The sequence below is a fragment of the Stigmatopora argus genome, chromosome 16 (genome assembly GCF_051989625.1).
Source record: "Stigmatopora argus isolate UIUO_Sarg chromosome 16, RoL_Sarg_1.0, whole genome shotgun sequence".
Taxonomy (NCBI): Eukaryota; Metazoa; Chordata; class Actinopteri; order Syngnathiformes; family Syngnathidae; genus Stigmatopora; species Stigmatopora argus.
Window position 1 is genome coordinate 8428067 of NC_135402.1, and position 23464 is coordinate 8451530.

At 38.6% G+C, this 23464-nt stretch overlaps 1 protein-coding gene across 5 annotated transcripts in view; it reads right to left on the minus strand.

Annotated features, from left to right (window-relative positions):
* The window catches only part of unc5cb (unc-5 netrin receptor Cb), a 103937-nt gene that overhangs the window by 23933 nt on the left and 56540 nt on the right, over positions 1 to 23464 (minus strand). For 2 of the 5 annotated variants that reach the window (XM_077622134.1, XM_077622133.1), the window contains exons 3-7: positions 16410 to 16640; positions 10371 to 10514; positions 7230 to 7333; positions 4086 to 4266; positions 1442 to 1609 (exon numbers count right to left, since the gene is read on the minus strand). In XM_077622134.1, the coding sequence (XP_077478260.1) occupies positions 1442 to 1609; positions 4086 to 4266; positions 7230 to 7333; positions 10371 to 10514; positions 16410 to 16640 (828 nt within the window). Of the gene's footprint in view, positions 1 to 1441; positions 1610 to 4085; positions 4267 to 7229; positions 7334 to 10370; positions 10515 to 16409; positions 16641 to 16739; positions 16993 to 23464 lie in introns of those variants that run through there. The other 3 variants (XM_077622132.1, XM_077622136.1, XM_077622137.1) reach the window with 3 other exon arrangements.

The window sequence follows — 23464 nt, forward strand, 5'->3', positions numbered from 1 at the left end:
CATACACATACATATATATATATACATACATACATACATGTACATATATATATACATACATATACATACATATATACATATACATACATATATACATATACATAGATACATATACATACATACATATATACATACACATACATATATAAATATACATACATATACATACACATGTATATATATACAAAAATACATATATATATACATACATATATACACACGTATATATACACATACATATATATATCCCTAATACTCTTTGAAGCAATTACAAAGATGAGAGAAATACAAAAAAAAAGAACATTTATTAAGCCAATAGATGAGTAACAAACATGCAAAAACATTGTCTATTGCTTTCGATGGGCGAGTGTGGAGGAGGGAACTATATGGCAAATGACAAAACACCCACATAAACCCAACTTAAAATTATGAATTCAAAAAGGATGAAAAACCTAAAGAATTAAGTTAACTTTAACACTCAAACGACATGTGATCCAAGGCACACAAAAAGCATAATGGAGATGCAATTCACTGCGAGGCAATAGGATGCCAGCGGGTTGTTGGTAGAGGGTTGGCAGTAGAGCAAATCTATCATCTCAATTTCCAAATCAACTACAGGAAGTATATTTACTTCGGGGGATGTTTGATTTTTTTGTGAGATTTGGTGTTTTGTAACTTGAATTTCTTTTGTATCTTGGAACAAAATTTTCCCATGGAATATTTGGTAAGTAGGTACCACTGATATCTATGTATGTATCAAAATGTATTCACTATCGTCATAGGGTTAACCAAATTGTCAAAAACAAAACTATTAACGCAAGATGTAACCCGGTGCAACCATAGAAACACTACATAAGACGTAGATGCCCTGTGATGTGCCAGCAGGCGAGTCACGTCACCTCCATGAAGTTAGTAAGCCCATAAGTTGGACGTTTAGAACAACCGCATGAAAATCAATTTAAAATAATTTGATTTTATGGCAACTATAGTTGGGTCTATCCATTTTCTATGGTTACTGCTCGTTTAAAACGAAGAATCACGCCTGCACGTAAATACGTAATATATTAGAAACCAAAATTCATACTGTGTAACATGGTATCACAATAAACAGGTAATACCCTGCAGCTTTAGTGTTGCAGCAAATCTGACATTTACTTATTTCATGCATAAACAGATCAAATAAAGACTTAAGTGTAATATAGACAAATGCGTTTCTTAGTTTGGCGGGGCTATCAAAAAGATTTTAAAATAAAATTCCCACAAATGTCATACTACAACACTACTACTGCAGTATACTTTTGAACACATCTGATTACGATGATTCCAGTCCAATGATTCTCATGGAAATATAGCAATATTTGAAATGTTCAAAATTTCACTAGCAATATCCAACCCCTAACTAAATGCAATGTATACCTTAGTCATTTTTGTACAGCCTTACCTGGACAGAGAGGGTTGCAAGCCAGCTTCTGGATGCTTTGTCCGTCACAAATGGCGCCACCATTGAGGGGTGTTGGGTTAGTGCAACTGCGTGTGCGTTTCTGGTAGCCTCGACCACAACGGCTGTTGCACACTGACCATTCCGTCCACGTAGACCAGCCGCCATTTACTGAGGTTTGGAGAAAAAAAACACATTGAGCAGAACCCTTAAATTTTTTTCGTGTTACCTATGGGATGTAAATCAAGTCCTATCTACTCTTTGTACGATGACATAATACATTACACAATTGTACACGAAAGTCTGCCACAATTCGATTTGATTCAAGTATGTACACAATTGAAAGAATTTTATGTGAGGAGAAAATGCACCAAGCAATTTTAGTTCATTTTGTTGGAGAAACATTTGACACATTCTTTATTTTGATTAATTTGATTGGACTTAACTAATCAGTATATCGATTCAGATTGATTGACAAGTCTGCTACAATTCAATTCAACGGCCTTCAATCAATTGATGATGACATTAAAGTATGTACACATTTAAAACAATTAATTACATATGACCTGAAACAATAAATAATAACGGATGATTTTGTTGCTGAAACGTTTTAGGCATTCTTCATTAATTTTGATTGGACCAATCGGTAGATCGATTCAGATTGTTGAACCGTTACAACCTTAGAGGTGGCCCATTATAAAACCAAGCTTACCTTGATGTATTCTGTACATAGATATTAATGTCTCAATGTGGTGTTCAACATTCTTTAGTTTTTTTGACCATCTCCACTCAAGCTTTGGCTTTTTCGTGGGGTGGACAGTAGATTTTCCAGTCACCGATTTCCATTAATGCGTCTCTTTCCTCCTTCATCGGTCTTTGTCAGCCATAAAATCAGGCGCACAGCATCAACACATCATGCCACCGATACTCCCAAGCAGCCGCTGACATTTTCACAAAGCTTTCAGACCTCAACTACCAAGCCAGTATTTTTCTATCACACTGGGAAATTATACAAAAGCACACGTTGTCCTTGAAGATTTTTGGGGGGCTTTGGGCATCAGATTAGCTGCCTACGCAACCCAAAATGCATGAGTGGATATATTTATCCCTTTTTTGTAGTTATACTATGATTTACAATGACTTTTTTCCAAGTACATTTACGATTTAGATTATATTGTATAGTGTATAATTTTTTATTTTTTATGTTAACCTATCAGAATTGTAGGACAGTTTTGTACTGATAGGAATTTATGGTCATATAAAAAAATTTTTAATTAAAAAAAATCTTAAAACATTGCAAATACATTCACTTTAGTATTTGTATTTACAGGTTTGGGCAAAATTAACGATGGTGATTCTCTCATCATCCTATTTACATAATATTATAGAAGGTTTTTTTTCTTCTTGCCATAGTAGAAAGTATTTTTTTTTCTTATATGACTTGTCTCCTTGGATATACTCTTTTGTAGTGACAATTGGAATCCTCAAAATGTTGTGAATTATCTTTTGTTTTGACATCATACACAGCTTTCTTCAGCTACGCCGCTCTTTGCATTACTTTCACACGTGACAACGTTTGGAAAACGTGTGCTGCGTGAAATTTTGTAAACGAGGAGCCGTGGTGACACTACAGTGCTTTACCTATTACAGATAAGCTGACTTTAAAGACATTTTCCTCGCGTTGGTGACGGGGAATCCTTGCCGAGACGTCAAGTGCATGATACACGCTTGCTCCAATTCACAGCATGCGCCCTTGCGTCATTTAGACACCAGACGCATTAGTGCCTTATAAGCTCCTCATTTTAAACATTGTTTTTGCAATCACCGAGGAATTGCTAAAAATATGATTGTATTTCTCCTCTTAAGGTATGGCACAAGCGGCTCCATTTCCATCAAACACAGGACTGGAGAGCGCTTGATGGAAAAACATTTACGTAATCAAAAGAGGACACTTCGTGTATCACTTGTGGCGCTTCGGTTAGCCCCGAGCAGCCTTTAGAGTTGAACTTCACAAAGGAGCTCGGCAACGTCAGTTCTGTTAGCAGACGTGCCAGAAGCAGTGCTTTCAAAAATCACGTTTGGGTTGCAGTCCCTCTAGCTAAATAAAAGCAGAGTACTAATTTAAAATAAGTTAGGAACACATATCAAAAAGAGATACAATTTATAATTTAGATTTTTTATGCCTCCGAGGGCAGTCTGTTGTTACAGATTTTCGTTTTCAAGTGTAAAATTGTTGAATTTTGAATGACTAGTAAAAACGCTACCCATTTGATTTTTTTCTTTGCATCGCATATTTGGATAACCTTGAAATCATATTAATGTCAAGTTAAGAAATTTGGTTTGGATGGTGCTCAAAATACATATTAATACAGCAGTATTAAATATATTCAAAACACCTCACACTTTCAGAGTTCCGGCTACTTTTAGAAAACTAACTACAATTTTTCTTTCTTCCTGTGCATATATGACAATCAGTGATACAAGTGAACATTTATCATATAGTTTGTTTTTTGCCAAAGGACCATTAAAGGCTCAGATTTGAATCTGGTGGCAATGGCTTACTGCAACTTCAATACGGAATCATTTTATTATTTTATACTACCCTGACAAGAAGATTAAATTGTGTACTCAGATATGAGTGACTCACCGTAGACGATGACAGTGGCAGTCGTGCTGCGCCGCTTGGCCACGATGTTCTTGGCCACGCACGTGTAGTTGGCTGTGTCTGAGAGGCGTGCTTGCTTAATGATCAGATTGTGATCGATGGTGATGTAGAAGTTCCTGTCATCCGCAGGGTCGATCACCTCCTCATTCTTCAGCCACTCCACCTAAATCCGAAAAATTTAAGAAAGTTTGCTAAGTGGAGCGCAGGCTTTACGCCGAAACTGAACAACGTAGACTTTCATTCATCAGCAAATTTCCATTCTCATCTGCTGAATGGAAAACTGACTTTAACGAAAATCATTTACAAATTTGTTCATGTAGCCAAAATTTCGCTTAACCTTCACTGAACCTCTGAACTAATTTGTGAACTTATTCACATACTTCAACTTTTTCAAGTACAACTTGAACAATATCCATTCATTATTCCTTTCTGTTCAGGGTTAGTGACAATAACGTGGGCTTTGCCATTTGTGCAACTAATGGAACAAAAAGGACAATGTTGAAGAAACGTTTATTGACAGCACATGGGGGGAAAAAAGGAAGAAAAAAATGGTGTAGTCCATTTTTTCCTTTGGGCTCATTTTGATTCATATTACCGAAGCGACACGGTCTGATGTCAAGAGCACTTTGATATGTGGTGGCTAATTAAAATTTGAACAAAGGAAGTTTTCAGTGTACATAGATGTACTGTTTGCAAAGATGTTTGTGGAGAGGGGTGAAGGACAGGTAATGGTAGAGCAAGAGAAAGTGAGCAATGGTGGAGTTCTCCATGTCTTACACACCCGACTAAAATTAGGGCTCATTAATACAAGCAGAAATGAGAAGGTATGCTCAAGTCGACATCACATTTCGCCACAAATCAAGCATCTTTCCCCCACATCCCGCACAGATCCTCATTAGCTTCTTAATGGAAGCGGAACTTCCACAAGAGGTAATTGGCATATTTCTCGTCGTTAAACGGGTGAAAACTGTCACATCTTGGCGATTGCAAATCAGAAAGACAGCCAGTCTAATATAGGAAAATGGATCATGAGATGTCGAGTTTAAGTCAACGCTAAAAAGGCAATGTGGAGGAGGAAGAAAATGACTAGAATTATCTGTGGTTTTTGTCCTATATAGCAAATAGACAGACAAGACACAGACATTTACCGAGCCCTCGAGAAAATACATCCAGGAGAAGGTCAGTCGTAATGACTTGAGATCAAGGCTGTTTTTCATGGACCTAAGTTGCCGTACAGCAATAACGTGTAGCCAGTGTTCAATTGCAAAGTATTCAATAAAAAAAAAAAACTCGGTTAATGGAAAATTTTTGTTGGGTCCAAACAATATGGATTTCTTTATGGTCGGATGACAAATCCAATGTTTGGAAGAAAATAACATCTGAAATTACTATGTGTTGACATGTCAATGTGCATTAGAAAAGCAAATTTCTATGGATGTCATTGGAGTACCAGCAATGCTATTAATAAACGCATTACTCTTAAGTTCAAAAGCTCGAAGACTCTCCAATACATTTTGGCTGATTAAGAAAGTGCTTGACTTATAAAATAAAAAGTCACTCATTAAACATTAATTCCCATGTTAACTTAAAAGAAAAGGGGGGAAAAAGGTTCCACCTGGCACAAAGCAATTCACCTTCCCGACAGTTTCAGATTGCCGGTAGAAACAGAGCCTTTTTTTTCTCCACTTTAGTTTAAAAAGTAAACAAAGGAGCGCTCAGTTTTAGGAGCGTAGATGCCTCCCGTTCCAAACAAGTTCCTGAAGGTAATGAGCGCCAACTACAGTGTTTTGCAAAGGAAGCTTGACGTGAGTGACAAGTGAGCGCCTGGAGGCCAATTTCTACTCAACTGCCGCCGAGACCTCCTGACGCCGGGGGTCTCTTGTCCAAACTATGGGAGCCACATACTTCTTTCGGCTGTGTTTTTGATGCGTTGAGGTGAAAAAGTCACTTAGTCTCAGTAAGGTGACCTACCTCAGCAATCGAGCAAAAAAGGATATGAGGCTTAAAATGGTTTGATATGTGTGTGTTCAAGCACGGTGAAGGTTATGTCTACACTTAAGAGTTATTTCCTCAGTACTGTGATTCAGGATAAAATTGCTTTTATTTTGCTCTTAGAAAGGTGACCGGCATGGACATCTCATACATTTTGAATAAAAACAATTTGTGTCTATTTACAAGCATGCAGAGGTTCCAAAAATACATTTGAAGCAATATTCATTTATTCATTTTCCAAACCGCTTATCCTCACAAGAGTCGTTGGGGGTGCTGGAGCCTATCCCAGCTAACTAAAGTCACCAGGCGGGGGTACTCCCTAAATCTGTTGCCAGCCAAAAGCAGGTCATATTGATATAAATATTCTATCCATTCACGCATATGTCGGGGAAATTTCGAGTTTTCAATCAGCTTAATATGTACATTTTTGGGATGTAGGAGGAAATCAGAGTACCCAGAGAAAACCCACCTAAGCACAGATACGTGTAAAAGCCCACCAGAAATCTGAGGCAGACGGTCTAACCACTCTAACACCCTGGTGCCCGTTAAAAGATAATTTATTTGTGAAGACTCATTTTTAATTAAGAATTAGATCATTTTACCAGCAAGCAACATTTCAATCATTTGGTCGAGATATTAAAAAAAAAACCTGGGAGGAATTTTTGTTGACATTTTACAAACTAATGTTATTATTCGTGCCGTGGTAACTTAAAAAATAAATACCCCAATAAAATTTATATTTTTTTCGCTTTCGCCTTGGAGTGAACATGAAAGGGTGAAGGAAACTGTCAAGCAGGAGCTGAAACTTCAGGCTGTTTAGCCTGTCAGCACTTTGGGCACAGTAAATGTTTTGCAGTTCTGCTTGGTTAACTCGGTGTTTCCAGGTCAATCACAAGGCTTGACAGGGTTCATAACGACGTCTACAGCCTCAAACAACAAAAACACACACGTCCGCACGTCTGAGCGGGACTTCTTTCCTCCCACATCAATCTGGTCTTACATCATTTATCCGTTTCTGCAATCTCAAGAGAGCTTTTTCCAAATACACTTTTATAATGTTCTACCATAGATTGGGAATAAGTGTCACAATTGGTTGTATTCGTATTTTCGTTTAACTTTTTGTTCATAGCTTACCTCAGCCATTGGGATGCCTTCAGGTGGGCGGCATTGGAGTAAGACTTCCTGTTCAAGTAACACTTCCTTTCCGAGCGGTTCTTGGTCAAAGGTTTTCCTCAAGTCTACAATACAGAAGAAAGAAAATTTAATTAATACTGGGAATTGATCGATAACTGTTATAGAACATAGGTCGGAGCTATCTGCCCGCTGTGTTTAATACTATGGTTAGACTGTATGCTATAAATATAGCTATTTTATGAGTATCGGATTTAGTCATAAGATCGGTTCCAATCCAGAAGTCGTGTGTTTTCATTCATACCGTTATGCTTTTTGGTTGCTATAAATCAAACCCCAGAGCATTTATTGAGGAGATAATAGCAGGGCTCACTTTGAAAAAAAAAAGATTTGTCATTTGGTCATTATATTACTTTTAGTTGTCTACAAATGTGGCAATCGGATTGGGACAGCCGTAATAATCACTGTCTTTAATATTTTTGTTCAATATATTGTATATGCCTTTAGGACGAGAAGTGATGTTACCAATTGAATCAGCAATGAGGGATTTGTGAAAGGCAAGTGTTTGGTGGTAGAATCATGGCAAAACTCGAAAAAGAAAACTATGTGGTTTGCATGTAAAAACTCTCATTGAAAAAAAAATGCATTTTATTTAACAAAAAAAAACATGCTCATCAAACAAATAGTGGCTACTACTGCATTCTTACCATTCTAATTGCATTTCGATTATTTGCACAAACTGATTCATCTTTGCTTTCAAGTGCATTTGCTTTCAGATCAAATTGTATTCACATGTAATTCAGTAACAAGGAAAATGACTGTCAAAAGTCATCTCCTTCCCACCCAGATCCCAACTTTCGTAAGAAGGAATCAAGACATACAAGGTGATTTGTTTGGTCTACTTCCTCCGAAACATATTTTGTTGGAAGAATCATTAGTGACCCGACACGACACTACAGTTTATGCTGTTTTATTCCAAGTCACTCTGATCTTATAGTTTGCCTCAAGGAGCCCCAAAACGCAAATGATAACTTCCACAATATGCCATTAAAAAGAGGGCGGGAGAGTTTTACCGCAGTCTTGTTGATGCGAAAGAGAATATTTGGAAGGAAATGTTTTCTTTATTTGTTTTCACAACACTCAAAATGGCTGTATGCTGCGAAAAAGCTATTGGACACGCTCAGGTCACCCTATAAAATGCCTTAGGGAGCTTTTTGTTCTTCTTTTTAAATGTTTCTAATGTTTTTTTATCCTCTTTAAGCAATTTGTCAATACACTTGAGAACCCTTTTGAATGGACGGTTTAGTGCATTGAATACAAACAAGTCAACCCACTCAATTTGCTTTCTTTTCAACTTTTGAAAGGCATCGATTTGATTTTTTTTTTATCTGCTCCTATGAAAAACACTAATTGGCACTCCCTTGTAAATAATCTCCTGAATGGGTGGGCAGGTTATCAGAAGGAATTTGTGCATTTGTTGTCCTCCAGCACAAACACACTTTAGAAATCCCTCCTTTATTGTGTCTGGAAGGCAACACAACAAGCTCAAACTTGCCAGCAAAGGCTGTGACTAACAGGAAGTGTACTGTATATGTTCAGATGATGGGAGGAGGAGAGCAAAACAAGCTCATTTTCCCCCATTTTACAAACTGAATAGTTTGGCTCTGTCATATGGGGAGTGAGGCCAGTCAAGGCTTATAATCCATTCAGGGGGAGCTAATGGGAGGGAGTCCATTGTGATTTGGGGGATAAGTTAGTGCTGGCAGGCTGCTCATCATTGGTGATAATGGGGGGTGGAACAGCGGGTGATGGCTCAGTGGGGGACTGGCAGGCATGGATTTGACTCTCTGTGTTGGAATAGCAGTGGTCAAAACAGAAGGAAAGGATGGCAAAGATGCTGCCAGTTTGTGCTGAACATATTCCAGAAAAATTAGCCCAAGTGACCTCTTTTCTTAGACCAGTGCTTCCCAACCACTGTGCCGTGAGCAATGGTCAGGTGTGCCGTGGGAAAGTCATGCAATGTAATATTCAGAGGGAATTAATGAATATAACGTGATTAAAATTGAACACGTACAAGGTTAAAATCAAAATATGATGAATGTTGAATTATAGATTATACTATTACATGATTCAAATTGTGAAACAGTCATTTTGTTGCTTATTTTTACTCGAACATGAACTGGAAGTTGTTTGGTTTCTAGGACATCAACTTTTGGCGACATGAAGTCTGTGTGAGCATAATTTTTTTTTTGCGTAGTATTAGGAGATTTAAGTAATATTTGGAGAAAAGTCATAAAATTACGAGATTAACAACATTACATTACAAACTAATCAGACAGAGCACATTGTCCCGGAGAAAGACGAAAAAAGCTGGTCAAAATGTTGCACTCATACTCCGTCGGAGGCCGCAATCCCACTAATAGCTAAAAGGTAGAGCAACTTTATCTCGACAATTTCAAAATAAAATATGGGATGCTACAAGAAGATCGTTGAATTTTTTTTAGATTTTGGAACTTGGAATTTTTTTCGTATCTAGAGACAAATGTTTCCAATCAAGGCCTTTTGTAAGCTGAAGATTTTGTATGTAGAGACATGCATTAATAAAGGTAGCACTGTAAATGAATTAGTAGTTTGGGTCTATTCATGCAGCAGCATATGAAGTCAAGTCAGAAAATTCAGCATCACGTCCCTTCAGGTGCAATTTTGACAACAATCCCACTTTATGGTGCAACAAGATTGCCTTGATGCTGCAACTAAAACTGTCCTCTCTAGCGGGGTTTCCTCATCCTTTGATTGGCATGTTGTTTTTGAAGGAATAAAAGAGAAAATGCTCTATGGGGTGCAAACTTTGGAGGCGACAGAATGGCTTTTGTCATTTGTAACCCTTTTTAACAATGCTTCAGAGGGGGTGCAGAGAACAAATCAAAATCATCCATGGGAAAAAGGCCAGTGCAAAGACACCCAATTGAAGGTCCCCGTTTATGCTGTACCCTATAAGGGGAACTAAAATAAAACATTTTCAAAGGGATATTGGAGTTCGACATTTGTGATGACATTCTACAAACTTGCTGATGCAGTGGATTCCCCCTGCAGGTGCATTAATATAGAAGAAAAAATAAATTAGTGGGCTGTGAAAGTACTCACAAGCGATGCGAACGTGGGCTTTGCGACTCTTGGTAGTCCCCGCTGAGCTCCAAGCCACACACTGGCACCAGAAGTCCTCAGGCCCAAAGAGTTCTTCCACTTGCTGCCGAGTAATCTCGATACTAGCTTCTCTCACCACCAGGCCTGCAAAGATAAAAGGAAGCCAACTGTGTGAATTCACTAATGTCATATGTGTGGAATGCTAATCTAATTCCTTTTTTTTGGGTGTTTGTTTTCAAAATGGACATCGGATTTGTGTGCATTGAGTAACGTATTTTTCAGATTGTGAATCACACTGGAGTATAAGTCGCACCAAAGAATGTGCAATTAAGAGAGAAAAAAAAACATGTCGCATTCGAGTATGTACAAGTCAGATTTTTGAGGGGTAATTTTTAATTGAATAGAAAGAGAATTTCATGAACGTTATAACAATAGCATGGTAACATTTTAGCATATAGCCTGAAAAACACAACATAATATATATAAAACAGCATGTGTATAAGTCACGGGCCCAGCCCAAATATAATAAGAAAATGTGACTTATATTTCGGGGAAAAAAAATGATATGCACCTGCTGCTGGCCATTATTCCAAAGCCGTAAAGTTTATTTTAAGGGGCTCATTGGGGCAAATCAGGAGTGATATTCCCAAGACAATCCTTTTTGTTAACCATGTGAATAAGGATCCTCTTCCTACTGCTTTTCTGGAGGTTTTAAAAAGTATAGTATCAGATACTGCAAAAACTCTGCATAGATTAAATGAGCTATTTTGGGAATCGGCAGCCTGGAACACGATCGTCTGGTTGCAAACTAGACTTATAACCCGCATTGCACTGCTTCTGAATTTACCCATTGTCTGTAAACATATCACATCTGTGATGGCTGATATTTAATTTAAAATATCACACTTGTGCAACCTTTGACTGACAAAATTCATGGTATCTCGTGTCTGTCCTCTCTGGTCTTGATCATAATGAATATCTCAGGTGCATCATCTTTGTCATGGTTCAAGTGTTAACTGAATATACAGTATGTTAAGAAATCGCATTATAACCAGCTAAGCAAAGACTAAAAACCAGCAGGCCATCTGCGTGCAATAAATAATTAAAAACAATGACAACCAGTTTAGCGTGCTTTGAGATTTGTTGACTTTTCATCAAGGTACAGATTAAAAATAAACAGAGAATTTCCCCATAGATCACTTAAAATAGAGCTAGTTTCCTGAAATGACCTGCGTAGTTTGATTTATATTTTAAACATAATAAACTTGCGGTGTGTCAGGTTGTAAAACATTTTTGATACAGGGGTGGAGCTTTGGGGTGGGGGTTGGCTATATGGCCGGACCCAGGTTCCCATGTAAGATGATGCACCCACCAAATACTACACAGAATTGCATCACCTGGCGGTATGTCACTTTTACAACAGCTGTATTTGCACACATTTATGGAATCATATGCAACGTGAATGTGGTTGAACGCGCAGAACAACAACAACAACAGGAAATCCTGAAGGAGATCAGCTAAATTGATTGCACTCATTTCAATTTCCATAAACGAGACTAGGCCCGGGATGCAAGTGACATACTACTTCCCCGTATCATCATGTTTAGCAGACTTGAGGGACCCACTGCAAGCATGACATCATATTGTGCAGTTGTGACTCACGGTAAACTCAATAAGAACCTTGATCTGTGCTGTAAATTTCATTCCGAACACATCATCAGGGACATGGAAATCTGTCTGGGATACTGCGAGGCGCCAAATGTGGTGCAGTGAGGTTAAGAATAATTATGGGCCACTTGAGCTCAGCTATGACTATTTTATGCCCGCGATCTACACTCGCATTTCTGGCGTGTCACGTTTCTGGCTGAATGGGGGGAAAAAAACCAGAGGCCACTTTTCAAAATGAACATGCCATTTTAGTTCAGGTTCAGCGCTTTCACACATGTGACTTGTTCTTGCAGTCGCATCCCGGGCAGCTTAGTGCTCATGTAAAATTTACGACGAGTGCTTGCTATGACAGAGGAGCAGACGTCAGTGCTTGCAGTGTTTTGGACATGTGAGCCTACTTAGGAGACTACCAGAGCTGGCAAAAATCTGAAATGAGGACTAAACATTAAACTTTTTTTTTTAGTATATGCCATTTTACCAGTGTAACAGTACTTTTACTTGTGTAGCTTTTTTTGTTGACTCTTTCTACCGGAGTGTATCGGTTGGAAAATCACTTTTACACATCACGGAGGCATGACCTACAGTTGTTCTTCTATGACACCAAGTTTTGCAATTTTATAGTTATCCAAAAATAAAATATTCATTTTCTGCAGCGGTGTATTTGACTTAATGGTTCCTTATTTCCGTTTAAATAAAAAAAACATTCACTTATTTGACGTCGTTTTGCAAACATCCAGAAGTGATGCACAGGATTAAAAAATAATGATAATTGAAATAATAATTTAAAAAAACGTTTTGGTGATGAATAAGCGGAGCAAAGTGCCTCTGGGGGATAGCGGGGGGTGTTGAGGACTAAGGAATGTTTCTTTATTTTTGTATTATAATAAAAAGGTTTCTAAAAACAGGCCTGTTTATTTATCTTGATTACAATGCAAGTAATTTGAGATACCAATGTGCCATGGAACAAATTACACTTGTAAGTTCAAGTAATGAATAACTTCATTGTGCAAAATGTACCCTTTAAATTAGCTTCAAGAGCAACACACCAACTTCATTACTTTTATTATCAGAATGTGTGCTTACACTATACTACTTTCTCTCTTGTGTCCCCATGACAGACATTATGCTTCACTTTTGAGTGATGCATGTTTGAAATTGTAACAAAACAAAAATGGCCTCCCTTGTAAATCCCGAGTTACACAACAAAACAGCATTTTACCCTTCGTGAATGTATTCATTCTGTCAAAAATGCTAATGTATTTTGTGCTCTGTTGTCTTGGGTTACCTGCTTGCTAATCAACATGCACACACTTTCCCTCAGAATGCCGATTTGTGTTGTTTGAAATTATGCCTCTAGCTGACCCTATTTATTCTACCAAACATGGAAAAATAAATCTTATCGTAGAGCTGATTTGACTGGCGGCTGCAAAGGTTGATCAAAGATTCAAGTGAGATAAAGATTGAGCAAATGAAAAGATTAGGTAAAATTCGACAACTACATTATTTTTTTAAATTCATTATACATATATTTTTTTAATGCAGTACACAATAGAGGGGCATTTTCCTTCATTACCTATTGGTTGCCATTGGCAACTAATGCCTTGCTTTTCACCCTCCCTGTTCAAACTGATTAGACATCAACAGCCCTCAACTTTGTTTTGTTGGGTTTTGGACAAGGTGGAACAGAATAATAGCAATTCCATTTTCCATTTTTAAAATGATGGTACTACCATAACCTCCTCACAGTTGGTAACAGTACGGTTCTGGCGTGTTCTTAAGGGCACTCCACGGCCCCCTTCTATTCACTCGTCAAGATGGAAATAAATAAATAAATACAAATGAAAAAATATTGACGACAGCCTGGACACTAATTACTCAACAAATAACAAGTATGTCATGACACACCAATTCCCTGGACCAATTTTTTTTTTAAACCTCACGCTTCACTATGGTAACCAGCTCAAACGAGGGTGACTCGTACACTGTCTGCTGTGTAATTGCATTTTAAATCACAGGCCAAGTTAATACTCCACTGGTGAGAGCTGCTGAGAGGCAGAAGAAGAAAAAAACACAATTTCTAGCTTGCATCAGAGAAGATGTATACAGGCTTTTCCCAGTGGTGTCCACCAAGTTGAGCGCATTCTGTTTGGTCACTTGGTCACCAAAGATTTTGCTGCAGCTGTATTTATTTTTATTTTTGGGGGGGAGGGGGGGGGGGGGGGGGGGGCATCTTAAATGTAGGGCAGCCCCCAAAGAGGCAATGCCGAGAATGCAAGTTCATTCCAAGTAGCAATTGTTCAAAAAAATACGTCTCTTTGTCAAAATGGGTCATTCTAAACTTGGAGAGCAATTTCCCTTCATATTTTGTTCATTCTATTGTAACCCTGGGAGCCATTTTCCTTTTATATTTTGTACAATAGGTATAATAAAATAGAAACAAAAAAAGAAAAGGAGAAAACAAAGAAAATGTGCTTGAAAATGTGTTTTTAAGTCTGGAGTACTACTAAAGTGTCATTTGTTGTCCCTACAGATTTATATATGAAAATAGCACTAGATTCAGTGTTTTGTGATACATTCATTTTCAACACTCAGGTCACGGGGGGTGCTGGAGCCTATCCCAGCAGACTTCAGGCAAAATGGAGATGACACTAGACTGTCAGTCATAGATCATTATTTTCTTTGAATAAATTAGATTTTCCAACACTACTCTTGATAGCAAATGTAAAAAAGATCTCAATATTTTACTTGCCAATTAATTAGCTGCCATTTATGACAATTAATTCACAGCAGAAGAAGGATTGGACGTCTATTATCGTCAATGGCACAGAGAATTAATAAAAAAAACTCATTTATTTTATATTGAAAGTAATTTTTTTAGTACTGATATTATTGAGTTAGTATTTTAGTAATTGTCAGATCATTTTTTGGACAATTTGGCTTCATCAGAAACTGGCAGATTAAATAGGACGCTGTGTAGAAGCGAAATTACTAGATATTTTTAAATTAAATGATCGCATAACAAGAAAACTTGTAACCATTTATCTGAATGATTTAAATATGCAATCAGATCAATGTATGGGCCATTTTGCTTGATTAAAAAAAATGGTATCTACAAGGTCATTTAAGTGTGCATTTATACATTTGATTTCATTGAGGTGAAAATAGCAATGATTTATTTGTATAAATGCAGTGGAACATAACTGGTGTTCAACCTTGCTTGCTTGCCTCACTTTTAGAGCACTTAAGTGACGGGTACCAGTTAGTGGTCAAATCTGAAGCCATTTGACCCGTAAATTATACTCACTCATCTCTGCAATGTGTGTGCCAACTTTAGAGAGAGGTAAGTGGCGGTACTGAATTTGGGTGTGTGTTTTATGTGTTTTCATTGGGGAGGTTAGGGAGGGGGGAATGAGAGCATGAAAAAAGAATGAATTTCCTGACAGCAAGTCGACTGCTGTGTGGTAGGATGTCAGTGTGGAGAAAAGTGGTCTGTTTTTCCGCCTTGATGGCTGTTTTGTTTTTCTTTATAGCAGAACACTTAAAAACAAATGTGCCAAAAAATACATTTAAACACCCTCCATGCAATAGTAATAGTACCACAAAGTGAAAGATTTCATGCTATAAGGAAAGGGTGTCAGACTCGGGTTGGTTCGCGGGCCGCTTTAACGTCAACTCGATTTCATGTGGGCCGGACCATTTTAGATATAATATTTAGTTTTTTTTTAATTTTTAGAACTGGATTAAAAGCCCTGAATATTCCGTTTTTTATAGATCTAAAACAATGTTTATTTTAGCTTTTTTAAATATATTTTTAGATTTTACAAAATGATTTTTGAACTAAAAACAAAGAAAATATGGATTAAAAAAAGAGAAATTATCAATTTAAAAGGGGGAAAATCAGTTAGTTGTATATACAGCTATACTATTCATTTTAATTTGACCCTAAAACAGAAAGTCGGCACTCGATTTACTTTCCCGGGCCACACAAAATGATGCGGCGGGCCAGATTTGGCCCCCGGGCCGCCACTTTGACACCTGTGCTATAAGGGAAACACATGCACCGATGCTTTGTATACTTTAAAAATCTGATTTCCCGTGTGTGTTATGGATTCAAACTGTAAAAATGACTTAAATGTGGAATGACAAGAATCAGTGAAAAAGGGATTGTTGAATATTCACTGCTGCTTCTAATACAAGATAAGTTGTGACTAAGAAGCTTCAGTTTTCAATGAAGGAAACCCTCATTGCCCACAAATAGGGGGATTACTTTAGTCAATACAAGCCTTGAACCAAGTAATTTTACAGAATTCAGGTTTGATTGACATTCTGAGAGACACATTGTTAGTGACTTTGTTTGTGTTTTTTTCTCACCGGAGTTCTCGTCCACACGCTCCTCCACAGTGTGCTCCTTCTGGTGCACCCACTCGCTGTTGCACTTGAAGTAGATCTGCGTGGCTGGCGTGGCCTTGCAGTAGAGGTTCACCGGCTTGTTCTTGACAATGTAGGCTTCGTCGGGTTCCATCAGGAAAACGGGCAGTGGCTCAGGCGGGTCGGAGGGGAAGGTTTCTGGTAGCTCGCTGAGGCCTATGAAGTCATCATCCACTAAGGGAGAAAGAAAAAAGAAAGAAATAGAGTAAGATTACAGAGCTAGAAGCAAATATAGCAAAATATGGTTGCTCCGGTCAACTGATTTTTGTTTACATGTTTGAAAGCAGGAATGGGCAAACCTGTCCTTGATGGTCCTGGCCTGTGCTCAGACTGATCAACCACAAACATTTTGACCAATGAAACAGGAAACAGCTGGCTGCAATCTACTGATTGCACTTGCAGGACACCACATTGGTTGAAACTATTGAAATTAAAATCCATTGCGCCCCTTTGTGGAATTATTTGTAACAGAAAATAAAGAGTAAATAATTTCTGAAATTGCAATGATTTCAAACTACAAAAAAAAAAAAAGAAATTCGAAAGAATTGCATAGGGAAGCTGTGACAGGGCGGCCATTTTTGCTTCTAGCCCCTCAGTCAAAATGGATTGGACGTGTATATCTGTCAATGCCAGTTAGACATGATGAATCAATACCAGATTTCCTAGTCAGAGTGGATATGGCAATTTAGAACTGTCAATGCAAAATTATGAAATATTTCAAGGCTACAAGCAAATATATATATATATATATATATATATATATATATATATATATATATATATATATATATAATATATATAATATAAGCTCATTCCAAAATATATAATATTTACACTAGGCACCCGATAGTGTAGTGCAGGGGTGGCGAACACATGGCTCTCAAGCTGCATGCGGCTCCCGGCCAAAATAAATGGGGCTCTTTGCTTCTTATATTTTGTATATACTCTGGCTCTTTTCATGTTTCTCTTAGTTTTATTCTCTCTTAAAACACACTTAAATTCATCAGGGCCCATTAAAAAGAAATTACAAATTATATTTTAAAAATAATTTGGCAGATTGGATTTTTTTAATGATTCTTCTGACGTAAGGTGTGGCTCTTTGTGTCTAACTTGTTCACCACCCCTGGTGTAGTGGTTAATTCATCTGAGTTGTGCGAGGGTATGTGTGGGATTGATTCCTGCTCGGTGGTGGTGTGATTGCGAGTGCGAAGGATTATCTGTCTCTGTGTGCCCTGCGACTGACTGGCGACCAGTCTAGAATATAGTTTGCCTTTGTGAAAGGCTCCAGCATTGAAGAAGAATGAATGAGTGATATTTACACTATTGGAAAAAAAGTCACAACATTCTACATTTCTTTCAACCTCTTAGCTAATGGAAAGGCGCTGTTTAAATGACTATCTCAATCTATTGTTAAGCTTAAGAAGTGCAGTGTAGGCTGAATTTGAGCTTCTTGTGTGGGCCATATCCAAGGATATTTTCATCATTTGCTGCGGGCCCAACAAAAAAAACTGGGCAGCGCCGTAATTTGGACACACCTGCTGTAGATGCAACCATTTCCTGTGGCATGCATTTTCGTCATGAGCAGGAAAGAGAGAAAAGTTGTGTTGTTTCAGAGTTTACAGATGGACTAATGAATCGAAGTTACAAACAAATCCAAGTATATCGCCCAGTTTCGCTTTCGCTCTCCCTCGCCATGCTTTTTTTTTGTCTCGCTGTCTCCCACCCACATACACACACACACACACACACAAAAGATCTGATGACCTGAGGCTCCTGGCCCGCTTTGTGCCATTCTTCCAATACTTCTGCAGTCGATAGATACGCTTCCTCGTAATTACAACTCTCTTTCATCTCCGTGTCATGCAGTGAGCAGACGGCGCCGCAAACAAGAACGAACTCTCACAGCGGCAGCAAACGCCAAAATCTGCGTGCATGAAAACTTTTGCTTTGAAGAAGAGGAGAAGGAGGGGAGGCCTATTTGTCACCCCGCCCTCCCCCTTCGTTTGCCACTTCCAGAATGGTTCTATTCTTACCGTTGATCCGGTAACGTATCAATAATTCACCGGCTAATAGAATGGCTGATGGTTGGGTAGAACAAAAGGTTTCCACCACATAAGTCGACACAGTACGTTTGTTTTCATCAGTTAATCGAAAAATTTAGACAGAGCAGGTTTTGAGACCTGAGGATTTGCCTCTTCGTGCCAATGGAATTGCAGGTCAAACTGCCAAAGTACTGTTAATTCTTGGCTAAAACCTTCAGAATTTCTCTATCAAATAGGAGTACCGCACTTCGCATGTCTGCGTGAACTTGAATGTTTTTGAAAGTGACCAAAGAGTTTTTACCAGCTTGTTACTGCGCCCGCCAATAGGTTGAAAATAGTTTAGGGGAGGACAGAAATCAAGGGGAAAAAAACCGGGTTTATCAGTGCATCAGTAATTCATCTGTGCCCTTGTGTCCCCCACCTCCCTGTCCTGTGCGGACACGCTGGAGCCTTGGTGTCTGACAGAGGTTGCCTCCTGGTTGCCTTTGCGGCACAGAATAATCTCTCCCTCAGCTAGATATCGCCCTGTGATGTCTTTCTAATGTTATCTCTGCCTCCATATTTTACAATGTGGTGAATTCAACTGTTTTTTCCACATATTTGGTATAGTTGAGTGGACATTGGGCTGTTTCTTCAGGTTTACGTGCCTTGGGCAACAGGGAGCAATATAAAACAGATATACAAATGTAGATGGAGAGAAAAACAGACCTACAGTAAGGTACAGTAATGCTGTTATTCATAGAGGATAATGATTCTCATCAAAAATATACATAGGAACTATAAAAGTCTTACAGAAATCTGCGTGAACCAAGTCCCATGTACCGTGTGCGGTCGATTGGTCGCCGGTCTTTTGGTCGCCGGTCTTTTGGTCGCCATCTTTTGGTCGCTGGTCTTTTGGTCACCCGGACCGCGACAACGGGCGACCAAAAGACCGGCGACCAAAAGACCGACGACCAAAAGACTGGCGACCAAAAGACCGGCGACAAAACAAGGTAAAACAACACGGTCTACGCATCAATAAAAGCCAACAATGGCCATGAGCAGTTTCACTGAGCCGACGTGTGTGTATAAGAGTTTGTATGTAAATGCGTTGTCCCTTTAAGAAGCTACGTCAGTCAGGGTCTTAACAAGTGCTCCAACAAAAAACAATAAAAGTCCGGGAAATTTGGAGCTTTTCTTTAGCCTAATAATAACTAGGGCATTAAGTATGACTAAATAGTAATTCGCAGTTTGTATTTAGGGAATTTGAGCAACGATTTAAATGGTAATTATCAATAACCTTCCGGGCGACCAAAAGACCGGCGATCAATCGACCGAGTACCGTTTTTTTCCACATATTTGGTATAGTTGAGTGGACATTGGGCTGTTTCTTCAGGTTTACGTGCCTTGGGCAGCAGGAAGCAATATAAAACAGATATAGACATGTAGATTGAGAGAAAAACAGACCTACAGTAAGGTACAGTAATTCTGTTATTCATAGAGGATAATGATTCTCATCAAAAAATATACATAGGAACTATAAAGGTGTTACAGAAATCTGCGTGAACCAAGTCCCACGTACATACTATTTAAATCACCTCCCACGGATGAAGCATTATGTTGTTATAGTTTCTGATTGTTTTATTTGCGAGAGAGATTTCTCATCACAACAAAACTGTGCCAGTGTTAACTTGGAAATACAAACTTTGAGTTTGATTGCTTTTGCTCTAAACGAATTACATCTAAGTGTAAATCTTGCTGCTGTTGTGTCCTTATTACATTTAAGAATTCATTTTGTTCTTTGGAAAATTTCCTCCACAGCAGAAATCAACAAGGCATTTCAAAGTCGTTTCCTTTTATTTGCCGTGGTTCCCTTTGATTAAAATGCAATATGGATTCTTGAATTAAGTATTGGGTGTCTTGATTTTAATCTTTGCGCTGCTAAATTGTTTTTATATTGAGGCTTTGAAATTTTAATCAAACATGCCCTTGAAGCTCTTTTTTATTCCAATTGTATTATGTTGCATAATCAGGGAGTTTTGCTAATTCCCACTGGAAGTCAAATTAGGGAATAATTTGGTGGGCAAATGAAATATTTGTTTAAATGGACTCAAGCTTGTAATTGTGATTAAATTAATTTAAATGTCATGATGTATAAATTCATTAAAATGCTTGTTGAACGTAAGAATGATCAAAAAAGAGGTTAAAAAATGTTGAAATGGATAAAAAGATAAGAAAAAATATAGCTAATGCTTTGAAGCCATTTGAAAATAACTGAACAACCCAGCTTTGCTAGTCTATCCTAAACAAAGGAAATAATTTATTGTTCCTAAGAAAGTATTGGGTTGTTCATCTTATTTTGTACTGCGATTGGCTGGCAACCAATCCAGGGTATTCCCAGCCTATTCCCTATAGTTTGCTGGGATAAGATCCAGCACCCGTACGACTCTTGTGAGGATAAACTGAACGGAAAATGAATGGATGTACATATAAAATAAAGACATTAAAAAAACAATTTACATACATAAACACGCTTACACATACAATCTTACTCTAAACATGTCTTACCCTAAACCAGGGGTGTCAGACTCGGGTTGGTTCGCGGGCCGCGTTAACGTCAACTCGATTTCATTTGGGCCGGACCATTTTAGATAAATTAGATAGACTTTTTATAAATGGATTAAAAGAACTGTATTAAAAGCCCTGAATATTCATTTTTTCATAGATCTAAAACAATGTTTATTTTAGCTTTTTTTTATATTTTACAAAATGATTTTTGATCTAAAAACAGAAAAAATGGATTAAAAATGACAATTATTGATTTAAAAGGGGGGAAATCAGGAAATGTAATATACATCTATACTCTTCATTTTAATTTGATCCTAAAACAGAAAGTCGGCACTCATGATTTACTTTCCCGGGCCACACAAAATGATGCGGCGGGCCAGATTTGGCCCCCGGGCCGCCACTTTGACACACATGCCCTAAACAATTGAGAACCCCAATAGAGTCTCCAGCTGGGTGGTTAAACAAACAACAAGAGTTTTTTTTACTAGGCAATGTTTTGATAGATTGTGATATAGAAGAGTATGAAGTGCTTTACAGCCGAGTGGTCAAGCTGAATAATAAACCACTCACCTGTCATGTCAAGCATAAATAGACTGCCTATCGACTCTAATAAATTGGCCGAGAGCACATATTCCCATTATATTGAGTGAACTTAAATCAATGCTAACGACTTCCCACTGGGCGATGCTGGTTCGTATTGGGTTAAATAAAGACCGGTTCATCCTGTACGAGTGTCGATCAATAAGCGCCGAGTCTTTAACGCTGAGCGCCACAGGAAGAAGGTACCTAAATAAGAAGCATCTTATTTCCATTCAGCTTTCTGCAGCTGAGCGCTTCATCGCCACCAATATTTACGCACGTTATCTGCTGGACCATGGCTAACGGTTGGCTGCGTCAGGGAAATTCATTAGTTCCCGTTAGTGGACGGCGACCACTTCAGAACCGCCCCACCTGACACCTTTTACTCTCAAGGGAGGTAGCCTGGTAGTTGTAGATGTGTGGTTAGCTGTCACATGCTTGTGGCATGAACATGCCAATGGCTTCACTCATGTGGGACCATGGGTCAAAGAAGAACCCAAAAAAGGAGCAAAAGCGTGTTAAAATATACACACACAAAAAACACAAAGGATTCCTCTACTTAGTTATTTGTTCTCTCCTTTCTATTTTTTATGGCTGCACAATAAAACCACAACGTTTCTAATTTTAAAGAGGAAAAGGAGATTATAGCAGCCATGAAAAAGGGAACAACTAGTTTCTCCCAGTTAGAAAACCAAATCTTCGTGTGAAGAACCTTATTAGAAATAGCAGCGCACTAGCATGGTTCATTTGATGGAAAAGTGGTACTACTGGCTTCATGATTGAATGTAGATCTAAATCTCTGAGCTACTGCTTCCTTTTTGAACCATTTCTTTCCATCATGTATCCTGCTCGCTCTCCAGCAATTAGGACCTTTCATTCTGACGTCTTCTTGAACTCCCCTAGTTCCCTCCTGGATGAAAAGCTATTTCAGTGGGTTATTGGAGAATGATTCTGCTACTTAGTGGTGGGGCTCCTTCAGAGTGAATAGTGAATGGAGGCCAGGGATGAAGGAAAAAAAAAATTAAGAAGAAAGCATAAGGGAAGAAGAGAAAAAACTCGGGAGGAGTTGCTACTCCCTGAGGCATAGCTGTGATGGGTGAGCTGTCAAACGGCCCATTGTCCAAATTACCTAGCAAGCACCATGTCACCACCCGGGACTAATTTACGATACTTTCCGGGCGGAGTCTTTAAGAGAGCAGGGGAAAAGATGTAGGTAAAGGGGCGGGAGGGTTCATCACACCTGTCACAGAAGGCACTCAAACACAATAGAATTTCCAATTTAATCCACGCGGGGTTTTGGTGTATATTCCTTTTAAGCCCCGGGTCCTCTATTGCAGGTGTCGATACAAATATGTGATGTGTCACCACTGACTGTCACGGAGCCCCCAGGAGCTCCAATGAAAAGCTTAAGTTGGGTTTACTCGGTGTCATTACTGTGCCCTTCTGAGACTATCGCACATCAACCTTGACCTGGTAATGACTGGTGGGCCATAGAAGTGAGAATTTTGGGGAGACAGTAGGGGCTCACACTTAAAAATCCACCCTGAGAATTTTGGGGAGAGAGGAGGAGGGGCTCACACTTCAAAATCCTCCCTGTACTTTGAAGCAATGAGTGCACTTTTGTTATCTGGCTAGGATTGATGACTGAAAGAAAAAACATCTAAAGCACCATGTCAATATTTTGATCAACTTACTGAAACCAAGGAGAATAACAGCTCTATCACTAGCCAGGTACAAAGGCTTGGTGGAAACAACCAAAGCTGCTGTGCACCGACCGACTAAGCCTAATTCGGAAGTGGGCGTTTTCCGCTGAGCCACTGCTAGGAGAGT